The 23,901-nt window shown below is 39.9% G+C and overlaps 1 protein-coding gene across 3 annotated transcripts in view; it reads left to right on the forward strand.

The window, feature by feature from the left end:
• Positions 1–23,901, forward strand: part of LOC141740909 (damage-control phosphatase ARMT1-like) — a 62,049-nt gene that overhangs the window by 635 nt on the left and 37,513 nt on the right. Inside the window, exons 2-5 of one of the 3 annotated variants that reach the window (XM_074580412.1) lie at positions 492–597; positions 1,190–1,431; positions 2,925–3,090; positions 4,050–4,772. In XM_074580412.1, coding sequence (XP_074436513.1) covers positions 492–597; positions 1,190–1,431; positions 2,925–3,090; positions 4,050–4,772 — 1,237 coding nt within the window. Of the gene's footprint in view, positions 1–491; positions 598–1,189; positions 1,432–2,924; positions 3,091–4,049; positions 8,198–17,337; positions 17,451–23,901 lie in introns of those variants that run through there. The other 2 variants (XM_074580411.1, XM_074580410.1) reach the window with 2 other exon arrangements.

The raw sequence follows: 23,901 nt of genomic DNA on the forward strand, positions 1-23,901 counted from the left end.
GAAACCTTCCAATAAAAATAATTCTTCAAGCGTTCTGTAGGGATGGTCATGTTTTGCTCGCTGGCCTTCTCGTATATAAACAGTGTTCTGGGAAAACGTAAATCAAGTATGTAGTGGAGAGCAAGTAGCGTGGATTTTGTTGTTGATACAGGATTCACTTAAACTTTAAACAAATCTCTAAACAAATTTTCTTGACTTTACATCTGGGTAACAGCAATTGGAGAATGCATTTTAGCCTAGAATTAACTGCAATTTTCACTCTTTTGGCAGGGCCAGTCACTTAGCATTTTCTTCCCTGAAAAGACTGGTGTTTTATCTTTTTCTTCAAAAGTAGACCTAAGAACCTGGGCAATTTGAGATTTGTTTGTTGGTGGTGTCCACTGCTTTAAAGGCACATAAACTTACTTTTAAGACCTAGCATTTATTTTAAAAAATAGAAGATATTTCATCATTTCCTCTCAGTAATAAAAATTGGATCCTCTCCTTTTTAGATCCTTTGCATATTTTACAATTAAAGACAGACTGCCCCAGATCCTCACAAGAGTTATTGATACTCTGCATCGACATAAAAATGAATTTTTTGAAGAACATGGTGAGGTAAGAGTAAGGTATCTTTTTGACTGGGATTTCCCACCCCACACCTCACCCCCCACCCCGAGACCCCTTCTCTGCCTTGATTTTGCAATTTTCTTTCTACAGTCATTACTTGTCTGCCTTAATCTTTTTGTCTCTTGTTTTTTTTTGTTCTTTATAATTTCTTTCTTGTAGCTATTTTTCATTAATTGTGCAACTCGTCTTTCTGTCTAACCTTTTTCTGATCTATCTGTTTGTCCCGCCACTGAATGAACAACACTGTTCTGCAACTGCTTCACTTTCTCAGGTTTTTGTGTTGATGCAGTGTAAGAGACTGTAGCATCTTCTAACATGGCAATGTTTCAATTCTTTGTTCCCCTCTAATAAGGAAAAAGTCCAATCTAAAAAGAAATCCCATAAGCGATTCGTTTTAGGATGTTAGGTGGAAAGTGAGCTTCATTCACCAAAATGTGTTTGGTTGAATCAAGCTCTGATTTTTTGGGAACTTCTATTTGGCAATTAAAACGTACCACTTATTTCTTTCATGAAAAATTGATCTGTGCGTCTACAGGAGTAAACGTTCAGAATAGGATCTTCTGTTTTCCACTTATTTCAGAAAGGTGTTGAAGCAGAGAAGAGAGCTATATCTTTTCTCTCCAAACTGCGGAATGAACTGCAAACAGACAAACCAGTGACCCCTTTAGAAGATGAGCTGCCTGATGCTGCACTGTGGAACCAATACCTAGACTACCAACGAAATTTATCAAATGGAAGTGGAGAACCAAGTTGGTTTCAGTCCCCATGGTTATTTGTGGAGTGTTATATGTACCGAAGAATTCATGCAGCATTAGCACAGAAGTAAGTATTTACTAGCTTGGTTCATTACTCTGCAAAACATTATTCTTTCCCATTTTTATTTTAGGAGAAAGGAAGAGAGCTGGGGAGTAAGATAAAGGAAAATCTTAAGCTTTTGCCATATTCCTTTTTCCCCTCATGTCGCACCTCAGATTAAAATTAATACTTTTTCTGTGCAGCAGAATTTGAAGCTCATTAGGTTGTTTTATTCTTTAGTTTCTGTAACTTGCTCTATGCAAAAACTCTTAAGCTTGACTGTATAGCTTGACCTTCTTGCAGACTGATGTGCAATGAAATATGAAAGTTATTTAGCATTTCAAAAAGGTTTGTTAGTCTAGAATTATCTCTTAAGACATGTTGGCCTGAAACACAGAATGTGAGAGCCGCTAATCTGTTGGGCATTCAAACTTGTTTTGCTTGAAATCTGAAATTACCATTTGAGAACTGTTTCTTAGAGCAGTAGACCCAGCTTAAGCAGCCCCTGTTGTTCATCCTACACCATCTTCTTAGTTACAGCAGTGTTTGCAGACCATATGTTGCATCGGACTTTGGGAGCTGATCCTGGTTAAAAATAACTTGACAGGAAAAACTTCAGCTGGTACTATGGAGAGGTGCCAGTACGATGTAATGGGATAGGAATCAGCAGTTCATTCTGCTGCCAAAAAAATGGAAAGCTTCATGTGTACTGGATTTGCCCTTAGTTTTACAGTGATACAAACACAGTAATGGGACTCTGCTTCTGCTGGTATATTGTGTAATTTGAACTCTTCTAGCAAAAACTTCAAATATGAGATGGATCTGCTGGATTGTACTTAAAAAACTGAGCAGATATGTTCCATTAGTAAGCTTTAAGTTTCTTGATCTCCATTATTTAGCTGCTCTTAAGCATATGCTTGGGTGGAAGTTCAGTCATTTGTCAAAAGGTGTACATGTCGATATGTCTCATAAGATGAGTGTACGTTTCTTATGTTTTACAAGAGTTGAGTTGTTCTGTCATCTTTGTCATGTTAATTTTCTAAAGTCCTAGTAAAAAAACTTTCATAGGAATAACTTCATTTCACTGTAAGAGACTTTGGTATGGGAAGTACACTTCAGCACATATAAACATGCTTAAAATGGGGCCAGCAATTCACTACATCATTAGTTCATTTGTATGTTACATTTTAAATTCTCTGTGTCTGAAGACTGGCGTTCAAAATTGTCACTGTATGCGCAATTCCCAGGATTGCTGTGACTGAACACTTGCTCACTTTCAGAATATATTGGTAGAAATATAAAGACGTCTTATATACTGTCTGTTTCAGCGAGATACGATATCAGGCTGTTACTGAGATGCGTGAAAATCTAGTATGACAAATTAGAAGTGGAAAACCTAACTGGGGCCCGTAGTACGGCCTAAAAAAGCTGAGCTTCGAGCTTGCCCTTTCATCTGTGTTTCATATGCTGTCATGGAAAATGTGGCAAGTATGTTAATATATTTGTTCTCCTGTTTTTAGCCCACCTATTGACAACTTTGACGTATTCAAGGAAGGAAAAGCTCAAAATTTCTTTGAATCCCAAGAGGCTGTTATTACCTTATGCACTCACTTTCAGGAACTTCTTAAAAACATCAAGGATCTAGATGAAAAGCAACTTCAGGAGGAATTTTTTAAGCTATTGCAGGTAAGCTAGTAGTGCCTAACTTAAGAATTTAAACTCTCTCCTGTGTAACAAATAAAAAGTTGAGGTTATAAAGAATCTGAACTTCATATGGAAATTAAAATATAGCTCTTTTGTTTGTAAAAATGTGATGAAATCCTGACAGCCATACTGTATTGCTGCTGGTTACTTGTATTAAATGTGACATTTTAATTACATATTTTCTTCATTATGTATTTGAAAACCCAGCTTATTCTCCCTCAAAACCAGTATCACTAAAACATTTTAAGTCAAGTTCCAGATGGCCTTTTTGTTATTTAACTATAAAATTTTAAAACAGTTCATTTTATTGACACTCTAAACATTTTTAGACTTCTTTGGAAAAAGAGTTAGAAGTCATTCTAGGCCAGAAGTTATTTAAAAGGCTTATAACTACATTATTCTTGGAAAATAATGTCTTTGAATAGAATACGAAATATCATAGGATTATAAGTAAGTCCACTAGCTGGCAACAGTGCACACCAAGTATTTGAGGAATCTTTATAAAGACCTCATTAGTGCGTACTTAAAATACAAGTTCTTACTTGGCTGCATGTAATAAAAAGCCAAACCTGCTTTATTACTCCCTTTTCTATGTTTCCACTGATATTTTCTGGAATTACATTATGAAGAATATTTGTGTTTTAAGCTTTGTGAGGAGTGTATTTTTGTTGATCTAAATCTTCCATCTCTGTCACTTCTGATGCATGATTCTGACACCTGCAGAAATACAGAGCATTGTTTGGTTTCTTCCACAAAATCTTGTCTATATTAACACTTCTGTACAAGAAGTTGAATTCTGTTAAAGCTTGGAGGAAAATGTGGAGTTAAAGCCTTCATGTCCCTAAAATAAAAACAAACAAACAATATCTTTAGTGTTTGTGAAGTTTAGAATGTAACTACAATGAGACTTACCAAATGTTTTTGTTTTTTCCTCCTTCTAGGTGTCATTGTGGGGGAATAAGTGCGACCTTTCTTTTTCAGCTGGTGAAGACAGCTCTCAGAAATCTGGTCCTTTACAATCCCTGGAAAACATGATACCTTACATCTTAGTGAATGATATGGAAGAACTTTGGTCAATACTTGTAAATGCCAAAAAAAGAAATACAGAAAAAAGTAATGTTAGGGTTGACATAATCCTGGATAATGCCGGATTTGAACTTCTAAGTGATCTTGTGTTGGCTGACTTCCTGTTATCATCAAAGCTAGCTGATGAAGTCCATTTTCATGGAAAAGGTATTCCATGGTATGTGTCAGATACCACAAAGCATGATTTTAACTGGACTATTAAACAACTGCAGTCAGCTAATCATATGTGGATGTCTAGATGTGGGATAAACTGGGAGGGCAATTTGAAAAAGGGAGTTTGGGTTTACCATGATCACATGTTTTGGACTTTGCCACATGACTTTTCCAGTATGGCTGAAGTTGCTCCTGACTTGTACGCTGATCTGCAGAAGTCAAACTTGCTTCTTTTCAAAGGTGATCTAAACTATAGAAAATTAACAGGAGATAGAAAATGGGAATATAGTGTTCCATTTCATCAAGCCTTGAACAAGTTTCATCCTGCGCCTCTCTGTAGTTTGAGAACACTGAAATCTGACACTCAGGTTGGCCTAAAACCTGGACAAGGTGAACAAATTCAGGCTTCTGAACCTGAATGGATGGTAAGTGGAAAATATGGGATAGTTCAGTTTGATGCTGCTCGCTAGTTAAACGGTTCCTAATATTCTGAAAGAGAGATTCAGTCTGAGTTTTAACTACTTTCTCTGTTCCGTGGTTGGGCTTCGGCAAAGATTCTATCTTGTTTGCACTTTTTCCTCCCAAGTGATTTGTTGTTTCTGTTCCACAAATTACTTTAATGTTGTGCAGAAGTTTACAAACCGTCTTTGTAAAGACAATCTGCATTTCAATATATTTTGTTTTCCTAATGTCCAATGTCAGGAGATGTTTAGGATGAACATGTAGTTGTCCATATTTTTTTTTCTTCCTGAGTGGGTATGAGTTTATGGCTAACAAGTGAAAAACCTGCCTTAGGAACCATTTTCGCAATCCCACATTAGCATGTATTTACTTATTTCAGGATAATTTGTGCTCTGTACGCCATGCATTGCATGAAAATTAAGTTTAGAGAATGCACAAATTAATTCCAGATAGATTCTTTGCAACCCATTGCAGGATCATATTTTAAAACTGTTATCTATCGTGGTAATTCTCTTTATTTGTAAATGTATTTGTTTTTTTAAGAAGGATGCCACAATTTTCATGGGAAAAATGCAACCCCAGTAGCACTGAGAAATATATGCGAGAGAAACATACGCTATACAGGTTGCTGCTAACGAGTTGTTAGATGCCAATTTCTTCTTTTTTACCCTGGTCTCAAATTACTCAGAGTTTTGGGGAAAATTTAGGGATATTTTAGTCGTTTTTCAGAGTGAAGTGAAAGGAAAATGGAAATGCACTATCAATTTATAAAGGAAAAATTAAAAATAGATTCTGTCAAGTCTTAAAGTACTTCTGTGAGTTGAAGTAGGGCCTTCCATAGGGGACTGATGCAATGCCAGTGATAACCACAGGTTTGTTAGAAGATGGTGGCAGAATTACCCATAGAGTCTGACTGAGTTATGCTTTTGTCTAGAGCTGCTAAAATGAGGTGAACTTGCCCGTGGTAGCCAAGGTGGTTATGTTGTAGGCAACAGGAGTAGACAGCAGAGAAACTTTGTTTTGCATTTTACATACATCTTACACAGTGAAAAGGAGGGCACAGAAGTGGCCTTATTTGAGTATGTTCTGGAAGTGGTGCTTATAGCAAGGGAATTTAAATGACTGTGTGGTAGAAAGTTGATTTAGAAAGACTTTTGTGCTTACAGTTAACCTAAGACAAGAGTAAGCTTTGGCAGGCCAAAAGAAGTGGGAGGGCGAAGATAGGACAGTATTTTCTACCTATTTCAGGCTTTGAAAATGAATCTGGATTCCCCTTTTGGTTGGTGAAATCACTAGCAAAGCATGTCTTCTGGAGAGAATCAGCTGCAGCTTGTGGTGTTTGTACAATAAAGATCTATACAGTGAATAAATATGCTCCAGCTGCTGATAACTTTCATTATTTGTGTTTATGTTCTTCTTCTTATATCTGAAAGTATATTACTATTTTAAAGTTGCAAGGTCAGGTATTCAAAAACTAAGATGCTACGAATTTTGGGAGGCAATGTGATATTGTAGGTAGGGCTCTACTTTTGAGACCTGGGTTTAGTGTTCTCATCTCCTTTGTATCTCTGGCTTAGTACTGCTAAAGGATGAATTGTTGCTCATCCTAAAGCACCTGATTAAACTGCATAAATTAGAAATCCAGTCAAGAGAGTTGAACGTCTCTTTTGACTGGGCAAGAGCTCAGGGGGCCTCCAGCTTTGGTGCTTTGATCAAATACATAAACAACACGATGAATCTGGGCACTGGAGCATCAGTTTCTCCTCCGTGAAAATGCTGTTAACTTGTTTCAAATGCACTTTGAAGCAACAACTTTGGGTAAAGAACAGAGGGATGTAAATTGTGGAATACGTGCAATGAAAGCTTCCTGCCTTGTTCAGAGGGGCAAAATGATTAGGGGAAGAAATCTGCATTGCCTGTGGACAGATTGTAAGGTGCTGACTTAATTTGCTGGAGAGGTTTAAAAGTGTGTAATGGACAAGAAGAGAAAGGATCGTTTCACTGTTGAGGCCAACCTTGAAGAATAGATTTGCCTCTTACACAGTCCTTATATATGCTGAGAAACTTGGTTTCATTTTTCACTGATTGTTAATCTGTCTCTCTGTGCCCAGGTTGCTTTCAAGCTGGGAACTCACAGTGCAGATCATTGAGCATTAATATTCTGAAGTTATGATAAATAGAAGCCTACAAAATGCTAAATCACTTAGGAGATGCAGCAGTATTCGCTCAGTATTACTTGAGTCATCTCATTGGAGATTGTTGCAATAATGTTTGTGAGGAAGTAGGGTGGTGATTTCATGAGTACCGTAAGACATGGAATTCTTAGATTAGCATTTGGATGGTAATATAAGACATGATGTCACGCTGCGGAAAAAAAAAAGAAATAAATTAAATTAGTTCTATTCTCCAGTTGATTAAGTGAGCACTTTTCATCTTTTGCCCCTCACAAAGTTTATATGGTAATATACAACTACATAGTTATGTGAGGAATGCACATCTGTAACTTCCAAATACTTAATTGCTTGACTTCTGTAGCTGTAACTGTAAAGTGCTATTTATAGACAAAACTGAATATGCAGCATACTTTTCTGTTTGTTAATTCACTATATTTTTGTAAAATTTGGATTGATTCTATGAAAAAAAAAAAAAGATGCTGTAATGCCAGTGTTATTTTCTTCCATGCCACAAAGTAGTAGTGAAGACAGATATTCCTACAAGGCACTGTGCCCTGCTGTTGGGTTAGATATGGTTTATTTGGAGATAGGGAATGCTTTTGTAGGTACTCAGTGTTAATTACTCATGTAATATAGCCTCATGAAATGGCAGCTTGTGCCTACTGCATTTAAGTGGAATTTACTGTTACACAACCTAAAGCATATGTCATAACAATAGCATATGCTATAATACAGCATAATTTTTTTTTCTTGAGTATTCAAGAAAGTTGCTTCTGTACGTCTGTGTTACAACTGATGCCCAAAATGCTTGCACGGCATAACTCAGGAGCTACTGAATTGTATACCTAAATTCTTCAGATTTTCACTTTGTGTGCCATTTGCATATTTATAACTAAAAAAGAGCATTTTCAGTGATTCTGAGGACCACAGCAGAACATCTTCTGATTTCTATTTTTTTTTTTGTTCTACCTTTTGAGCAGCTGTATTTGTGAATCAGTTTGATGATGAAACAGGAGGAAAAGTAATGTCACAGGCACAGCAAAATCCTGTACGCACATCTGTCTGAATACTTCATAATTCATTAGATAAGACTTATACAATAATTCTGTAAGTATATAAGGCTTCTGAAAATAAACTTATGGGGAAAATAAGTTGATTGTATGACTGGAAACTGAATATTGAAATAAATGATACAATTTTGTGCAAAAGTCAAACATCATTATGTGATTATATTATTTCAGACACTGGGACAGCCAACTTAAAATAATTCAGGTCTTAGTTCTTGATTTTGTTTTCTTTGAAACAGAGTTTATACAAAAACCTGTAAAGCATATTTATCCAGTGAGGTTTTGAAAGATACAGATGCAAGAGATGGGTATCATAAAGTGTTCTTCTTCATCAAGACAGGTCATTATTAGGGCAGTTTCTGCCTTGTTACTCTACCAATATTTTTGTTTGAATTTCAAAACCTTGAAAAGCATTGAGAATGTCTTAAAGTTTATCTGGTAATTACTTATTACGGTTGGTGCAGTTGATGGTGTCATTATCAGGATCACTTCCCAAACTGATAGATACTTCATGTGTTCTCAGTAAAACTGAGTGGTTTAGTGTTACAGCAAGTGTAACACTAAAATATTTCCAAGTCACTTTGTTTTACACTGCTTACTGATGTCCCATAAACCCTAACTATTGTTGTTGAAATATTTCCTTTAAAGTTTGTTGTGTATTTGTATTTCATGGTGTGACTATCGATAGGGAGAGGCGAGGAAGGAGGGGCAGAGACATTGCCCTCTACATCAAGAAATGGGTAGAGTGTGATGAGCTGTCTCTGAAGAATAGTCACGAGGAAGTTGAAAGCTTATGGGTAAGAATAAGAGATGGAGGCAACAAAGGGAACCTTGTGGTTGGTGTCTACTACAGGATGCCCAATCAATGCCTGTTGATGAAGCCTTCTTACTCCAGCTACAGGAGGCATTGCGCTCTCAGGCTCTTGTCCTGCTGGGGGACTTCAACCACCCTGACATCTGCTGGAAAAGTAGCACTGTGAGCTGTAGGCAAACCAGGAGACTCCTGGAGTGCATTGAAGGTAACTTCTTAAGCCAGGTAATAGCCTCAACAGAGGAGAGGCGGTACTGGACCTGATGGTCACCAATGCAAGTGAGCTAATTGGTGATGTTACGATTGGAGGCAATCTGGGCTGCAGTGATAATGCACTGGTGGAGTTCACAGTCCTGAGGGATCTGGGTCCCTGAGGGACTTGAAGAGTCAAGTTGTGACCTCGAATTTTAGGAAAGCAAACTTTCAGCTCTTCAAAGTTAGTCAATAGGACCCCCTGGGAAACTTCCCTCAGGGGCGAGGGAGCAGAACGGAGCTGGCAGAGCTTTAAGGACACTTTCCACAGAGTGCAAGAGCTCTCGATCACGAGGTGTAAGAAATCAGGAAAGGAGGGCAAGAGAACGGCATGGCTGAGATGAGATCTGCTGGCCAAACTACGGGGCGAGAGAGATGCACAGGGAGTGGAAGCAGGTATCCCAGGAAGAGTATAGGGACGCTGCCTGGTTGTGTAGGGATGATGGGGTCAGAAAAGCCAAGGCGCAGCTGGAGCTGAACTTGGCAAGGGACGGAAAGAATAATAATAAGGGCTTCTACAGGTATGTCAGCCAGAAAAGGAAAGTCAAAGAAAGCATACCCCACTCCTTGATAAGCAAGACTGGCAAACTGGTAACAACAGACAAGGAGAAAGCTGAGATACCCAACAACTTTTTGCCTCAGTCTTCACTGGCAACCTCTCCCCCCACACCTCTCGAGGGGATGGACCACAAGGCAGGGACTGGGGGAGCGAAGTCCCACCCATTGTGAGAGAAGACCAGATTCGTGACCGCCTGAGGAACCTGAACATAGAGAAGTCTGTGGGACCTGATGAGATGCATCCCAGAGTCCTGAGGGAGTTGGCTGACATAGTTGCAAAGCCACTCTTTGTGATATTTTAAAAGTCATGGCAGTCAGATGAAGTCCTCGGTGACTGGAAAAAGGGAAACATCACACACATCTTTGAAAAGGGTATAAAGGAGGACCCTGGGAACTACTGACCTGTCAGCCCCACCTCTGTGCCTGGGAAGACCATGGAACAGATCCTCCTTGAAGCTATGCTAAGGCACGTGGAGGACAGGCAGGTGATTTGAGACAGGCAGCGTGGCTTCACCAAGGGCAAGTCCTGCCTGACCAACCTAAAGGCCTTCTGTGATAAGTGACTACATCAGTGGAGATATATATTGTGAAAAGGTTTTTTATTTACGTTTCTTTTTGAAGTTTGGCTCATTTGGCTTTGTTTCCACTGGGAAAGAAATATAAAATTCCTATTCCGTGTATGGAAACGGCTGTACAGAAATCCCGTGTATTCAGCGCAGTGCTGCTGAATGCTGACACAGGGCGCAGGAACATCTCCAGGCTGTCACCCCTGAAGTTCAGGCACCTGCGGAGAAAGGCTTTCTGCCCCCTTACCTGTTCACATGCAGAATACTGTGCCGGAGGTAATCATATAGAATTTCCTTAAAATAGCTGAGCAAGGCTCAATCTTTCAAATGCTTGTGTATATGAAAATAATGCAGCAGAGAAGGACCTGCAAACTGGTAAATCCATGCTTCCCTTCAGTGGTGGTGTGTATAGAAAGGTTGTTCAGGAAACTGAGACCCGGCTTTTAACAGCCATTCATGGCCTGGAATAGGTTTCAGCTCTTATCTCCCACCTCCCAAGAAAATGTCTTAGCTGGCGTAGATGAGGAATTGTACTGGGTACAGGTCCTAGATGGCTTGTATACATATAGAATTGTTATTTGGGTCTAGAATCTGTGTTTGTAAAGTACAAAACAATTCTGGAAAGGGGTTAGGGTCCAGGAGTGCTCCCTCAATCTGGCTAAAGGATCCCTTCACCTGCTCTTCCTTCTGTCCAGCAACTCTTGTGTTATCTGTGTAACGGCCCTATTCCCACCCAGGGAGTACGTGTACCCTTGGCCTAAGGTCAGGGAATTAGGAGACATAAAGTTCAAATTCCTCCAGGCAGAGAAGGGCCTAAAACTTGCTGCAAGGGACCTAGTATCTTTACATGAACAAAAAGTGTCCCCGTTTCTCTGTAATTGGCTGTGTTCTTGATTTCCACCAGTTCTGAATTAGAGCTTTTGGGACGTGTTGGATATGCAGTTCTGACGGCACCAGTGGTGTTGGATTTGGCCCTTAGAGGTTTTGCTGCTACTTTTCTGGATTCTGATGGAGCATTAGGAGGAGCTGGTTGCCCAGTGCAAATCAAGGAGTTTCCATACATATGCGGAAACCTAAGTTCCACATACAGAGAATTTCCAAAATAACTGCATGAATTGAGTTTAGACTCTCAAAGACTTTCTATGATCTGGTTTACGTTCCCGAAACTGAAAATTACCTAATATGTAATTGTCCTGACTTCCTTTTTTTTTGTTGTTGTTTTTTTTTTGTTACCATACTTGTGTTTTGATAGCTGCAAGTATCATTTAATGGAATGTTTTACCTTTGCTTCCGTTTAACATTGTGCACTTACTGCTGATGCCCTGAGCTGGGAAGCAGCTGTGCAAAGTATTTTATTCTGTGTCCTCTCTCTCCTGTGTCTCCATAAATAGATAGACAGAGATATGTTAGTCTGTGCATAGAGCATTTTTAAACAAATATTTGCTTATGTGGATATTATCTTAGTACTCCTCTTGTTTCTCCCTCACTAAAACATAGGTTGTTTTTTGGATATAACACTTGAATTTACAAGTAAAGAAGTTCAATTGTAATTTCCAAAACTTCAGAATAGATTTTTTGGGAAGCGTAAGTACAGTGTGTATTACACCATTTTCATTATTGCTGTTTGCGTTGTGTTTCAGAATTAACTTTTTGTTTTCAGTCCATGGTTATTCTGCCCTTACAAGATAAGAAGGCATCTAATAATACTACCATAAAAATGTTTGATTACTGTTTTATCATCCAAAGATATTTAATATCTGCCCATGGGCAGGCTAAACTGTTTTATTGCTACATAGGAGATCTTCAGGAAAACTTCTCCAGAAGTGATTTCTTTTTTCCCTGGGAAATGGCTTGCTCAAACATGAAATATGGGGGGGAAGTCATACTTAAACAGATTCTGTGTTAAAATCTCACTTCTTTCCCAAGTCTGATTAGTTCCCCCATGTGCATATTGCATTTTCTCCACCCCATTTTGTCCCAGTGGGGGAATCCAGGCTGTAAAACCAGCTGGCTTATTTCCTTCAGAAGAGTTACTGACCCCACAAGATGTATCAATCAGTTTAGCCGAGCTGTGCAAATTCACACGGGATGAGGACAGTGTTAAACTCAATGTTTCGGGGGCGGGGGGGGCAGGGAAGGACTCCCATTTTAGTTAGGCAGAGAGAGGAAGAGCCAGACTTAATCAGACTAGTTAATCCTTCTTAAGCTTGTCCACTATCAGATTTACAATAGTAATTGGTATGACGCAATTTACACACCCACAATTTGCACACATGCACATCTTAATCATATTAGTGATATTGTCTCTCCACTGTCCCATATGAGCCTATTTTTTCCTGATAATATAATTGCATTAATACATTTCCACCTTGAAGTCTGTAAATGTGTGATGAAATTACTTCCAGAGAGGCAGTACCTCCCTTTGCTAACTGAAGTGGTATTTTCCAGCATCCCTGGAAGTGTTCCAGGCCAGGCTGGATGGGGCTTTGAGCAGCCTGGTCTAGTGGGAGGTGTCCCTGCCCTTGGCAGGGGGTTGGAACTAGGTGATCTTTAAGGTCTCTTCCAACCCAAACCATTCTATGATTCTATATGTTTAGGATTTGTACATGAAATCATCTGTCACTGGTCGTGAGACGGACTTCTGCGTCAGCTGACAAAAAAGAAATTGGAATAAGTCCCGTCTTGATTTCTTCATTATTTTTGGAAGTAGGTAAGGTGAGGATGAGGCCCTCCTCAAGAAAACTTTCTGTACTACAGGATGTGGTACCAGTGATTTGAGGGGGGCAGCGGAGGAGCGCAGCTTGGTGTTGGGACACACTGCACTTCTGGAGTTGATACCCTCCAGAAGGCAAGCAAATGAGAACCATGGCAAGTCATGCCCATGACTTTCATGCCAAGTATTTGCAAAAGTGTGGCTGTTTTAGTTATTCTAGCTAAATTTGTAGATAATGAAGTCTCTTTTGGACAAATACATTTCATCTTCGTTTTTAATGTTGCTAGTGTACAATTCCATTCTATCTCATCTCTAGCTGCCTTTAGGTAATGAGTGTCTGAAATGGGCATAAGCATTCAGGAAATCATTTGGAATTCATGTGCATGGTAAAGCACAAGTACTTTACCTCCTCAATATGGTGTTGATGTCGATGGCTTGGGCTTAATAACAAAGCTTTTTTTACAGTGTTTGTAAAAAAAATAAATGTTGTTTTCAAAAAGAATATTAAATGTTTTGATTTGGTCTTTTAATCAATTGTTATGATGTATTTTTTAAATTACAAGATCTGTGAACAGTAGAATTAATGAAGCAAAACTTCATCTTCCCCCTGAAGACCTGGTAGTTTCCCTCACTTCCTGATGGAGTATTTGGAAAAAACCAACCATCCCCAAGCAGAAAAAACAGCAGATTATAATAATACACGGAAGTGTACTGCAGGCTTTCCATACAGTTGGAGCATCTCAGTGTTCATTCTGTGCTTGGCAGTCTGTATTTCACAATATTTGCAGGAAGCTAAGCATCATTCTGACTCAACCTCTCTCAGATTTGCTTGTGAATTGTCAAGGACTTGGGAAAAAAATTTGCTAAAGAAATATATGTCCGCATGCTTAAATACTATGATTACACTTGGTTCTTTTGAAATTGTGTTAAAAATACAATGCTGAAAGATGCCTTTTTTCATAGAGATTCTTGGGTTTTGTTTTTTTATTAAGGAAAATATTTAAAAGCAATTCAAATAATAAAAATAAGAGCTGACCTTTCATTGAGTTGATCATTCCATTCTTAAAAATGGGTTTGGCTCTGAGGACTTTCTGAATCCTTTCTTGAAGAAATAGTATTTTAGGGACCTCTTTCCTAGATCAGGTCTACTACAATGTCCGTGCAACTGTACGTTTCACTCTTGCGGTGCTCCTGCAGGCCCCAGAAAGCTGCTCCTTTTTTTTTTCTTTTCTTTTTTTTTTTAAGCGGTGCTCTTTTTTATGTTACACGTTTCCTTTTTCTTTTTATTAAGTTCTCAGAAGTCTGCAGACTGATATGCTAGCAAAATGCAGATATTGACACAGAAATGTCATTTTAGCCTGTGGCATACTAAGCACTTTGAAAGGCAGTCTAAACTAATTTGTGTTGCTTGGTAGGGAATCTGGTTCAAATGTCCAGAAACATGGGACTGTTGGGGTACTGGGAACAATTGCTCTCCCTCCATCCATCCATACCCCACAAGATACAAAGTACATCTCTTCCATGGAGTGAGGGGAAAGCTATCCACACCATCACGTGGCTTTTATCTCTGAAGCTATTCAGATATGTCCATTCTCATTTACTTACAGAAAATTCAATTAGGAGCAGCTATTTAGGAACCTGCAGATCTACCTGAATTGTTAGGTCTTATTTTTGAGTGTACTGGCTACAGGAGCTGGGGTTTCACATCCCAGATCAGTTTTACTATCCTTCCTCAACACTGAGCTCTTTCAAGGAAGGGAAAGACTGTAGTAATTTTTTTAGGTATTATTTTTTGTTTTAAAAATTAGAGTGACTTTATTAAGTACATAGATTCAAAAGATCCTGCATCATTCTTTGGTCAGAAAGGCTGAGAACATCCTGTCCGTGTATTTTCTATGACACAACATGAAGAATCTCATTCATGATAAATGACTCCTTGAAATTATTTTTAACTAAAAATCCTGAAGTAATCCTTCCTAAGTAATTATTTCCTGCCCTTGTTAAGGAAAAAGAAACATGGAGTCCTTTTGAGAACTCTACCTGTAGTATTTAGCAAACAAGCCTAAAGCATTTTTAAGTGTTAGCATCCTGTAATAAGGTACTTTGTCAAATGGCTCGAAGAGCGGGTATTGCACCCCCTCAAACCACCCCATTCTTTTTTGGAGTGCTATATGACATTTCCACTTTTCTTCATCCTTTTTTTTCTTGCCCCTTTTGTTGTTACTCTTGTAAGAGTTCCTCAGATTCAGCATTTTTTTAAAGCCAAATAACTTCATAGATGCATGGTAAGAAACAGCTGTGTAAGTATTCTCTCCCCACCACCACGGCTGTAGAAGTGGCTGAAGTAAAGCTCTTGAACCATCCGTGGCACTGCAGGCCTAGCGATGGGGAAATGCGCTCAAACCCATGCTGAAGAAAGTTAGGACAAAGTTTCACCATCATTTAATCCTGCATCTGCACGCTGCTCTGGTAGTGGGACAGATTAGACTGCAGTCAGATGCTGGACAAATCCGGGATGATATTTTTGTCCAAATTTGCAGAAAACATTAAAACTTGTGCCAAATTTATGCTGGTTTTATGTAAGATTGCCAGTACAAATTTAACCTGTCAAAACTACTTAATAGATTTGAATTGCAGAATGAGTTTACAGTGGATCAGCATTTTGCAGCATGTGGTGGTAACAGTTTTGATCCAGCACACTGAGTCCCATATTTGAAATTATAAAAACTTTTGGTTGGGCTCCCAAGGCATCAGCATAGTATTTCTGGTACCTCATGTAATAGAACAGTCACAGACAAAGAATTGGGGAGAAAAAAAAAGGTCAGGAACATTATCCTCGTAAAACTATTAAGGCTTTGTGTTAATGGAGATTTGTATCGCTTTGGAATACACTTTGGCTTGGGAACTGAATGGAATTAAACTGGGAGCTAGGGATTGCCTGGGCGTTTCTCTCTGAGCCATATGGAAACAGCCTGGATGCACAGTTCCCCTCTGGCCAAGCTCCCTGCTCTTTTCCTCTGGCTGCTTTCTCACTTGGGTCCTTTTGAGAGTTTAGCACTGCAAAGCTAAGGTCTTGTCTCCCAGGCTGCAGCCGCTGGGCTCAGGGACTGTCTCCCTTCAGAGACGCCTGCAGCACATGCTGCTCGCAGCTACCTTCTCTGCACCCCCATCCGCTCTGTCAGCACCAGATAATTTTGATTCAGAAATGCCCCACTGGTTTCACCCTCTACTATAGCAACAGAAAGACCCTTTATGTAGACAGTCCTCAAGAACAACGGTTTTCATAACACATTTTTATACCCCCTATGCCCTCCTGTGTTGCTTTGCCTGTGAGGATGAAGTGGAAACATGCCATCAGGGAGCTTTTGTCACCTCATGCGCTGATGGCGATTGCATCTGTCCCCAGACGCTCCCCGAGATGGGGGCCGGTGGCTCCTGCTGCCTGTGCCTGCACAGCATCAGCCCCACATGGGTCTCCATTTACCCCGGTCTCTTCCCAGGACTGCCTCCTTGCGTTAAGCAATTTTTCTCCTTTCCTTTATGAGTTTAGAGGCAGATTCCAGCTGAGGCATGGCATTGTCTAGCTCTGTGCTTTAGCAATGTAGCATTTTAAACAGGGTGATGATCCACACTGGCACCCCTCTGCTCGGGCAGGGCTCTTCCCTGACCTCGGCAGCAGCGGTGAAATGGCATCAGGCACACAGAGAGAAGGACCAAAAAAAAAAAATCAATTAAAAAAATCTGTACCATCCCTAGCTTTTCCATTTTCTTCTCGGCAAAAACAAATAAGCCAGGGTTCCTAGGAAAGGTGAGACACTTTTTGACGCGTGGGTGAGTACAGACATGGCATCAGGCTCTGGGGCAGGCCTGGGTCAGCACCCACACACCTGGAGGTTTAACCTTCTTTTACCGCGACCTGCAGTTCCTCTCTTCCCATCTTTATCTACTTTATTTGGAAGGGACGCAGGAGAAGCAAGAGGAAAAGGAGAGTGTTGTCCCCTTCCCCTCAGCAGCGGCAGCCGAGGCGGGCTGCCCGCCCCCGGCCGCAGGAGGGAGCTGCTGGGCGGGAAACCCTGCTTGGGTCAGAGCGCGCTGGCCTTCGCGTCTCATCTTGCCTCCGTTTTGACTTTTTTTGAGGAAAATTTTGAGGCAGTTTTCTCAGGTTCATGAAGTTTTGCTGTGTAATGGCTATTTGAAAGTGGAAAAAAAAGTTTCTGTGAGCATCCCTTTGCAGAGACCGTCCACTATCAGGCACCGAGCACTGTCCCCGGCTTTTCCTAACCAGGGGACGCCATGGCGACCCCTAGGCTGGGAGCCGTGCGGCCCGGCCCAGACCTGCCGCCCGGCCAGGGGAGGGCGCAGGCGGTGCCGCCCGCTTCGCGTTGCCGTGGGGACGGCGGCACCGCGACGGCCGCCATGAGCCGCGGCGCCAGGGCCGGGCCCCGCTCGGCCTCCGCCGCCCCTCGGCTGGCTGACAGGGGCAGCGGCGCGGCGGCCGAGGTACCGCGGGGGCTGGGGAGCGGCCCGGCCCGGCCCTGCGGGGGCGGCCGTGGTTTCTGCGGGCGGGAAGCCGCGGCCCGCCCCGGCACCGCGTCCCCGAGGGAGAGCGCGGCGGCCGGCAGCCCGGGCGCGGAGGAGGGGTGCGGCGGCGGCTGCCGGGCCTGGCGGGCTGCCCTCGGCCGGGCCTGGCCGCTGCAAGGCGCCCGGGGGCTCCCGTGAGAGCCCCCGAGGCTAGCTTGGCCCGCCGACCGGCACAGGGCAGAGCTGGGCGGTAACAGAGGGGAAGGCAGAAAGGGTACAGGGGTTTGGGTTGTTTTGGGGGTTTTGTTAGAGAATAAACCCACGATTTTGGAAAAATCCCGCCCCCCGCTTCACTTTTCAGTAGCTTTCTGTCGGCTGTTTCTGTGGAGGGTGACTGAGACTGGCTGTAAGCCGCCCCTGCGAGTTACCTTTTCAATTTTAAATATAAGTAACCTTTTTTTTTTTAAAAAAACCCCACAACTTTTGCAGCTGCAGAGCTGTGCCCGGCAGTTGGTGTGCGCTTCAGCTGCAGCTCAGTGAACTTCAGCTGATGGTTACAGCTTATCTTTACACACTCAAGGACGAAAGTTTGTGTTTTTTTTTTCTTATTAAGTGTTGCAGAAGGGAGTATCTCTCATGGGGCAGGAATTTATAGTTATCTTAAGAATTTCTTCTTTGCATTTCTTCTTCCTTTGAAACTGGTTTGCTGGCTTTGATGTGAATTTAAAGGAGACGCTTGGGGATATTGCTTAGAAGGATCAAACTCTTTTGTACTAAAGATACAGCAGAAAACTTCTAATGATTTTGTATTCCAAAGGATAAACAATTTATTAGTGTGTGAACAGCTCAGTGTCTCTTTAATAGTTAAACATCAATTTAATAATTATGCTGTATTGAGACAAAACCTACAGAATTTTGGTAGTTTGTTATGGCAAAATCAACTGCCATTATATTAAATGCACCTGTTTTGACCTGATCACAAAGTTTTTGTTAGCACTGCTTAGGTACAGAGTTGACAGCAACCAGCTCCACATGCAACTGACCTGAAGTCAAAGAATTGCTGAATGCTACTTTCGTGACTCAGAAGTACATTAGAAGCTATGTGTAAAATGTGGGTTACAAACGGTAAATCAAACTACAGCACTAATCAGTCTTAATTGTGTATATACCACCACAGTTAAATATATCTAAACTGTTTGCCTTTCATTGACTGTAGGAAAGTATAGTAGGCATCGTACAAAAATTGCAAGAGTGTTGACATTGCATGATGGTTTGTTTTTTAAATCTCTCATTTAAGCTATTCTCTTACAAAATTTATTTAACTCTGTTCAGCACTGATAGATTAAAAACAGTAGAACAAGTGGTTTGCAACAATTCCTGCATAAGCACTTAATTTTGTCACATTTTTCTCCTAAATTTTGTCTTAGCAATTACAGTGTTTATTATTTTGAGATTAAACACATCAGCTCCTTCTTGTTATTAATTTTGGAAAAGCTGTGAGACAAAGCATCAGGGGAGATCCAAATTCCTTAATTTAGCCATACAAACAAAGGATGAAGTAAAACAAAGAACGTGTTAAGTAGCATTTACAGTAGGTGGTGTATCTCAGTAATAGCCTTGAGATGACTGCTGTCCTTCATCATAAAAGCATTTATTACATTTAGATGCAAAGTCACCTCATCCTAACAGGAAAATGAAAGATGAAAACTCTTTAACTGTTGCTTGTAGTATTAGAGGGTAAAACTAAACTTTTGATGATAATAAAACTTTCATTTGGGCCCATTAATCAAACTTGAAATTGGCCTTTTCAGTAGATGAGCAACACCAGAGAGTGTTTTTTATCTTTCAGTAATACCTTTGAATGAGTACTGCAAAGGGAGGAGAGTAGAGCTAAGCAGTACCCTTCTGAAAGGTATTTAGAAAATCTTTTTGGTAATTTATTTGAGCTGTTGGGAATACTTTACTTAGTTTTACGTGTTTCTGGAACAGTACACTAATGCATAAAAACTCCACAGGCATATAACAACAATAAAAAAAGAACTTTTGAATTGCACACACAAACTGCAAGCAATGAGTTGTGCCTAGTTACAGGCAGAAATCATAGAGGGGAAAAGGGGCTTTCACTGAGTGGGGAGTCATCAAAAGTATTGGGTATTTCTGGCATTTTATAATGTGAAAGGGAAACTGACAGGACTGAATGGTCTTGAAATGTTACTTGCAAATTTCAATTTATGCTGATAAAGCATTATCAATGCAAACATTTTTAGATCTCTGATAGGCAAAGTATTATCTAGAAAGAAGTTAACTTTACCCAAAATACATACAAGTGGGTTAATTTGTGAATAGCTTTTTTTCCCCTAAATGACTCTGATTCATTTTAGTCTGGTTTTGCATGTATTACCCTGAAAAGAAATATATTCTAAAACTTGTATATCTTTATAGTAGATAGATTATTTTGCAAAATAAGATAAAGATTGACTATTGCCTGCATGCTGAAGTAGAATTTTCTTTTCTTTTTAAATCAATTTACATAAGACAGTTTTGGAAATGGCCTTGTTAGAACATACTTTGATTATTTAATCAGAAAATTAAGCCAATTAGGTTGTGGATGGCAAGAAACTTTTAGTATTAAGTTTCTAGCGGTAGTTAGAATAGTTACAATCAAGCATAATCTTTAAGCTGCCTTTCCCAGCAGTTTAGCCCATACACAATGAATTTCCCTTGATGCCTGTTGTCCTGAAAGGCACCTTAGCCTCCCACAGATCCAATAGCAAGGTTGTGGATATTTTCTTGTGATTTCTTAGGGAAATGAATTCCGCGTGGAAATTTTTCAGCTGCACATTCTTCTTAGTACTTCATGTTGGATGTCATCTTCATTCTGGTTGCAGCAAATAATAATAAACTATGCTACTGCATTTTATTTTCAGAAATTAGAAGAAATTTTTTGCATGTATACACCCATGAATATTAATTTTTTGTAGGAAGAAATATTACTGTTTCAGGATATCTCATTGTGTTTGTTTTCGGAGTATGAACTGTCATGACACTGGGATTTACAGAAATTATTGAATAGCCGACTGAGTCCACCCAGTGTAGTAAATCCTATATAAACATGTAGGTAAAAAAGGGGCCACTAGTTACCTTAACATCGGCGTAGAAAAAAAGATGTAGTTCACTTAAGATAGATCATGTGCTTATTGCACAGGTGTTTTTTGTTGTTTTTTTTTTTTTAACTTATCAGTGTAGAAGAGATGCAGGATAAAAGGGGAGATGAAATAAAAACTTGAAGCACATGAAAAGCAGTGGCAAAATTAAGTGATTACTGCACAAAGCCAGACTGCAGCTGAACCAGTGAATGTAACCCAGAGAAGTCCAAGTTAAGATGTCTGTTTTAGTCAGATGTGGGTTTGAATATTGTGGAGTCCATCAAAGCTCATATGCTACTAGAGAAGCTTTCCCATAGCGTTCTGCTTTTATGCCAGTAAAGCAGGTCTGTGAAAAATTAATGTCATGTGTCATCATAATGCAAATCTATTTAATTTTCAACCTCTTCCCCTTTCCCCCCCCTCCATTTGTTCTGTAGAAGCAAAGGAAGAACGGAGTTAAGAAAGGTTTGTGAGTCATTATTTTTGGTATGCCAACCGCAATGTGCTTAGGTGCTTTGGAAACAGAAAGAAGAAATCCCTGCCTTGAGTAGTGTCTGTCTACTGTGAGCAAGGGGCAATGCATTGGCAAGTCACTCAGGGTAGTGGTCAGTGCCAAAATGCTTACTGAGGGCTTTCTGTTTCAATAGAGATTTTTAAAATATATATTTTGGGAAAGGGGGGTCAGTGGCAGTAGTAGCAGCCTTTGGCGCGGGGTGAAATAACAAGGAAATAAAAGAAAAGCTGAGAAAAGCAGATTGGGAGTGAGTGACTTGAACAGTTGGCCAATTTCAACGTATATGGTGAGGTATAAAACTACTGAATGTTGTTGAAGTTCTGTTGTTTCTGAATCAGGTGAAGTTTGCCAACTACAGGCCGGATTTCAGGGAGGTGAAAGTAGTTATTTGGTAAAAAATGAAAACAAAAAAACCCACAATAACAACAATGACCGTATGTTGTTGATCTTCTAAAGAATGCCTATTGGTCCAAGTAGATATTACTCTTTAAGTATTGTGAATATAGGTTTAGCTTTTGTTTAGCATTTGAAGTGAAATGAAAACTTCATTTTGTTGCAGGTAAGTTGAACGGGATGAAAAAAGTTAATAAGATGAATGGGAGAAACACCAAAAACCTAGATTATTTCGAGCCGATTGAGGGATAATATATGAAAGCTTCTCGTCTACTGTCTCTTTTAACACTTTCTTCATTCTATTTTCTTAATAGTAATAAGTATAAACTACATAGTACTCATGAAACATTACAAATCTGAATTTTTCCAGAGATATAGAAGTGCCATATCTGTATCACAAATTTTGCCCCGAGTAATCATGCCAAGTTAACTGCATTGTTATAGGTATGATTAATGATCAGACTTGTGAATGGCTGCTGGCAAGGCTTAGAAAATTATTTACTTAGATATTAAAGCATGCACATTCCCTGCTAAAAATACGATAATCATACTAACTTTTCTAGCATGATGTCAACACATATGATTAGCTTCATATTTACTTAGGCACTGGAGGATGCAGAGATCTGCTTCTGTTAATCTCAGTAAGACTGTAAATGAGTGAAACGGTAATTCACATTGGCTTTTGCACCTGGCTTCATTTAAACCTCTTTTAAATCATTCTAGATGTGTAACTGCATGTTTAAAGTGGTCATCATTTTAAAATCTAGATTTGTATGACAAATGTAGGTTTCAGAAGTTCCAGCTGTAAAGGGTTTTATTGTGTTGATTATTGCTGCTGAACAGAGGGCTTCTTTCTTCATCTATGCTCTGAATTTTTTTTTATTTTGTCAGTTTTTAGATGTATTCCTTCTTTCTGTAGAAGCATAAGTGTTTTGTTTATTTAGGGAAGAAAAAGAAAACATACAGCAATACAGTAATATAATAACATACATAAATAACATACACAGTGTTACTTTTTGTGAGCTCCAGCCATGGTTTTGGAGCCCTGATGTATTACAGAATGAAAAAAAACTCTCTACATCAAAGAATTCCATGTGATTGTACAATGTGAAACAAGTGGAGTAAAGCAAAAAGAAAGACAAAGCAGCAAAGAGATGGCACATGCCTTCTCTTACTCCCTCAGAATGGTGATAAAGTGTTGAGAAAATTAGCAGCCCTTTTATCTCAGAGATTGTGTGTTAAGTTGCACATGGCCATGAGCTGTACCACATCTATCAGTCTGGCTTGATGAGACTGGCAACTCCTTTGTGAAAGAGCCCAGCTGAGTGTCTGTGAGGGTGATGAATGTGATTAAACTTGATGGATCTAATCCAGTGTGTACTAGTGCATTACAGAAAGATTAAAGAAGAGAGCTGACAATGTTGTAGAAAGTAATCTGAGGTAATTTATCTCTTGCTACAGTCCAGACCAGTAGTTTTGCCCAGGGATTTCTGTGTGCGTTTCTTGGTAGAGGCTTCTTTTGGTAGATGTTCACCTATTTAGAAAGCTGTTATTTTTTTTTTTCTATTTAGAATGGGTAGGACCTGAACTTGTAATTTATCTCAACCTGGAGACCAATTCTGTTGTACGAGACCATGAAGTGACGACATCTTATCTCTGTCTCCGTTGTAATATCTTGTTTCCACAGCGGTCATTAGCTGGAGGAGATTTGCATTTTGTAATGCATACCTAAATGCACTAGGATCGCAGTTTTGTTTGTCCTGCGGGGGAGCTGATGGAATAAAAATCTCATGTTCTGTCCTCTGCCATGTGTGCTCCCAGCATCACCTTGTCTTGTTCTGAAGATGTTAAATTTCAAAATTTTGTAGTCACTGTCAATTGAAAACAGCATTCTGTCTAATGAAAGTCCTATCAAGACCTCAGGTCTGAATTTTCATATTGAAAGATTTAAATAATAAAGGCCAAGAAATCCAATGCATTTCTGCTGCACTGTGGAAGAGCAGAACCACCCAAGAACAAGAAAGCTTACTATAAAGAATATAAAAGGGACAGCTAAAAGAATTGTACAAGTGGTGTGAAGGAGACTGTGCTAAAAGCACAGAGCCCCTGCCTGCCATCTATCAGAAGGGCTTGAAAAAGGGTGAAAGGAAGTCAGTGTGGTGATTTCTGGGGACCAAAAAGCATCATTCAGAAAGCTGAAGTTGCACACAAGTGAAGGAATTCAAAAGAACCTGTAGCCGTGTCAGATTAGAAGTAAGAGTGCAAATGGGCAGGCCAGAAAGTGACTTTGAGGAGCAAGTAGGAGTGTCTGAGTAGGCATGGACTCTTCAACCTGGTAGAGAGACAGTGAAGGTGAGATATGATAGAAATCTGCAAA

This window comes from Larus michahellis, chromosome 3, assembly GCF_964199755.1.
Source record: "Larus michahellis chromosome 3, bLarMic1.1, whole genome shotgun sequence".
NCBI lineage: Eukaryota > Metazoa > Chordata > Aves > Charadriiformes > Laridae > Larus > Larus michahellis.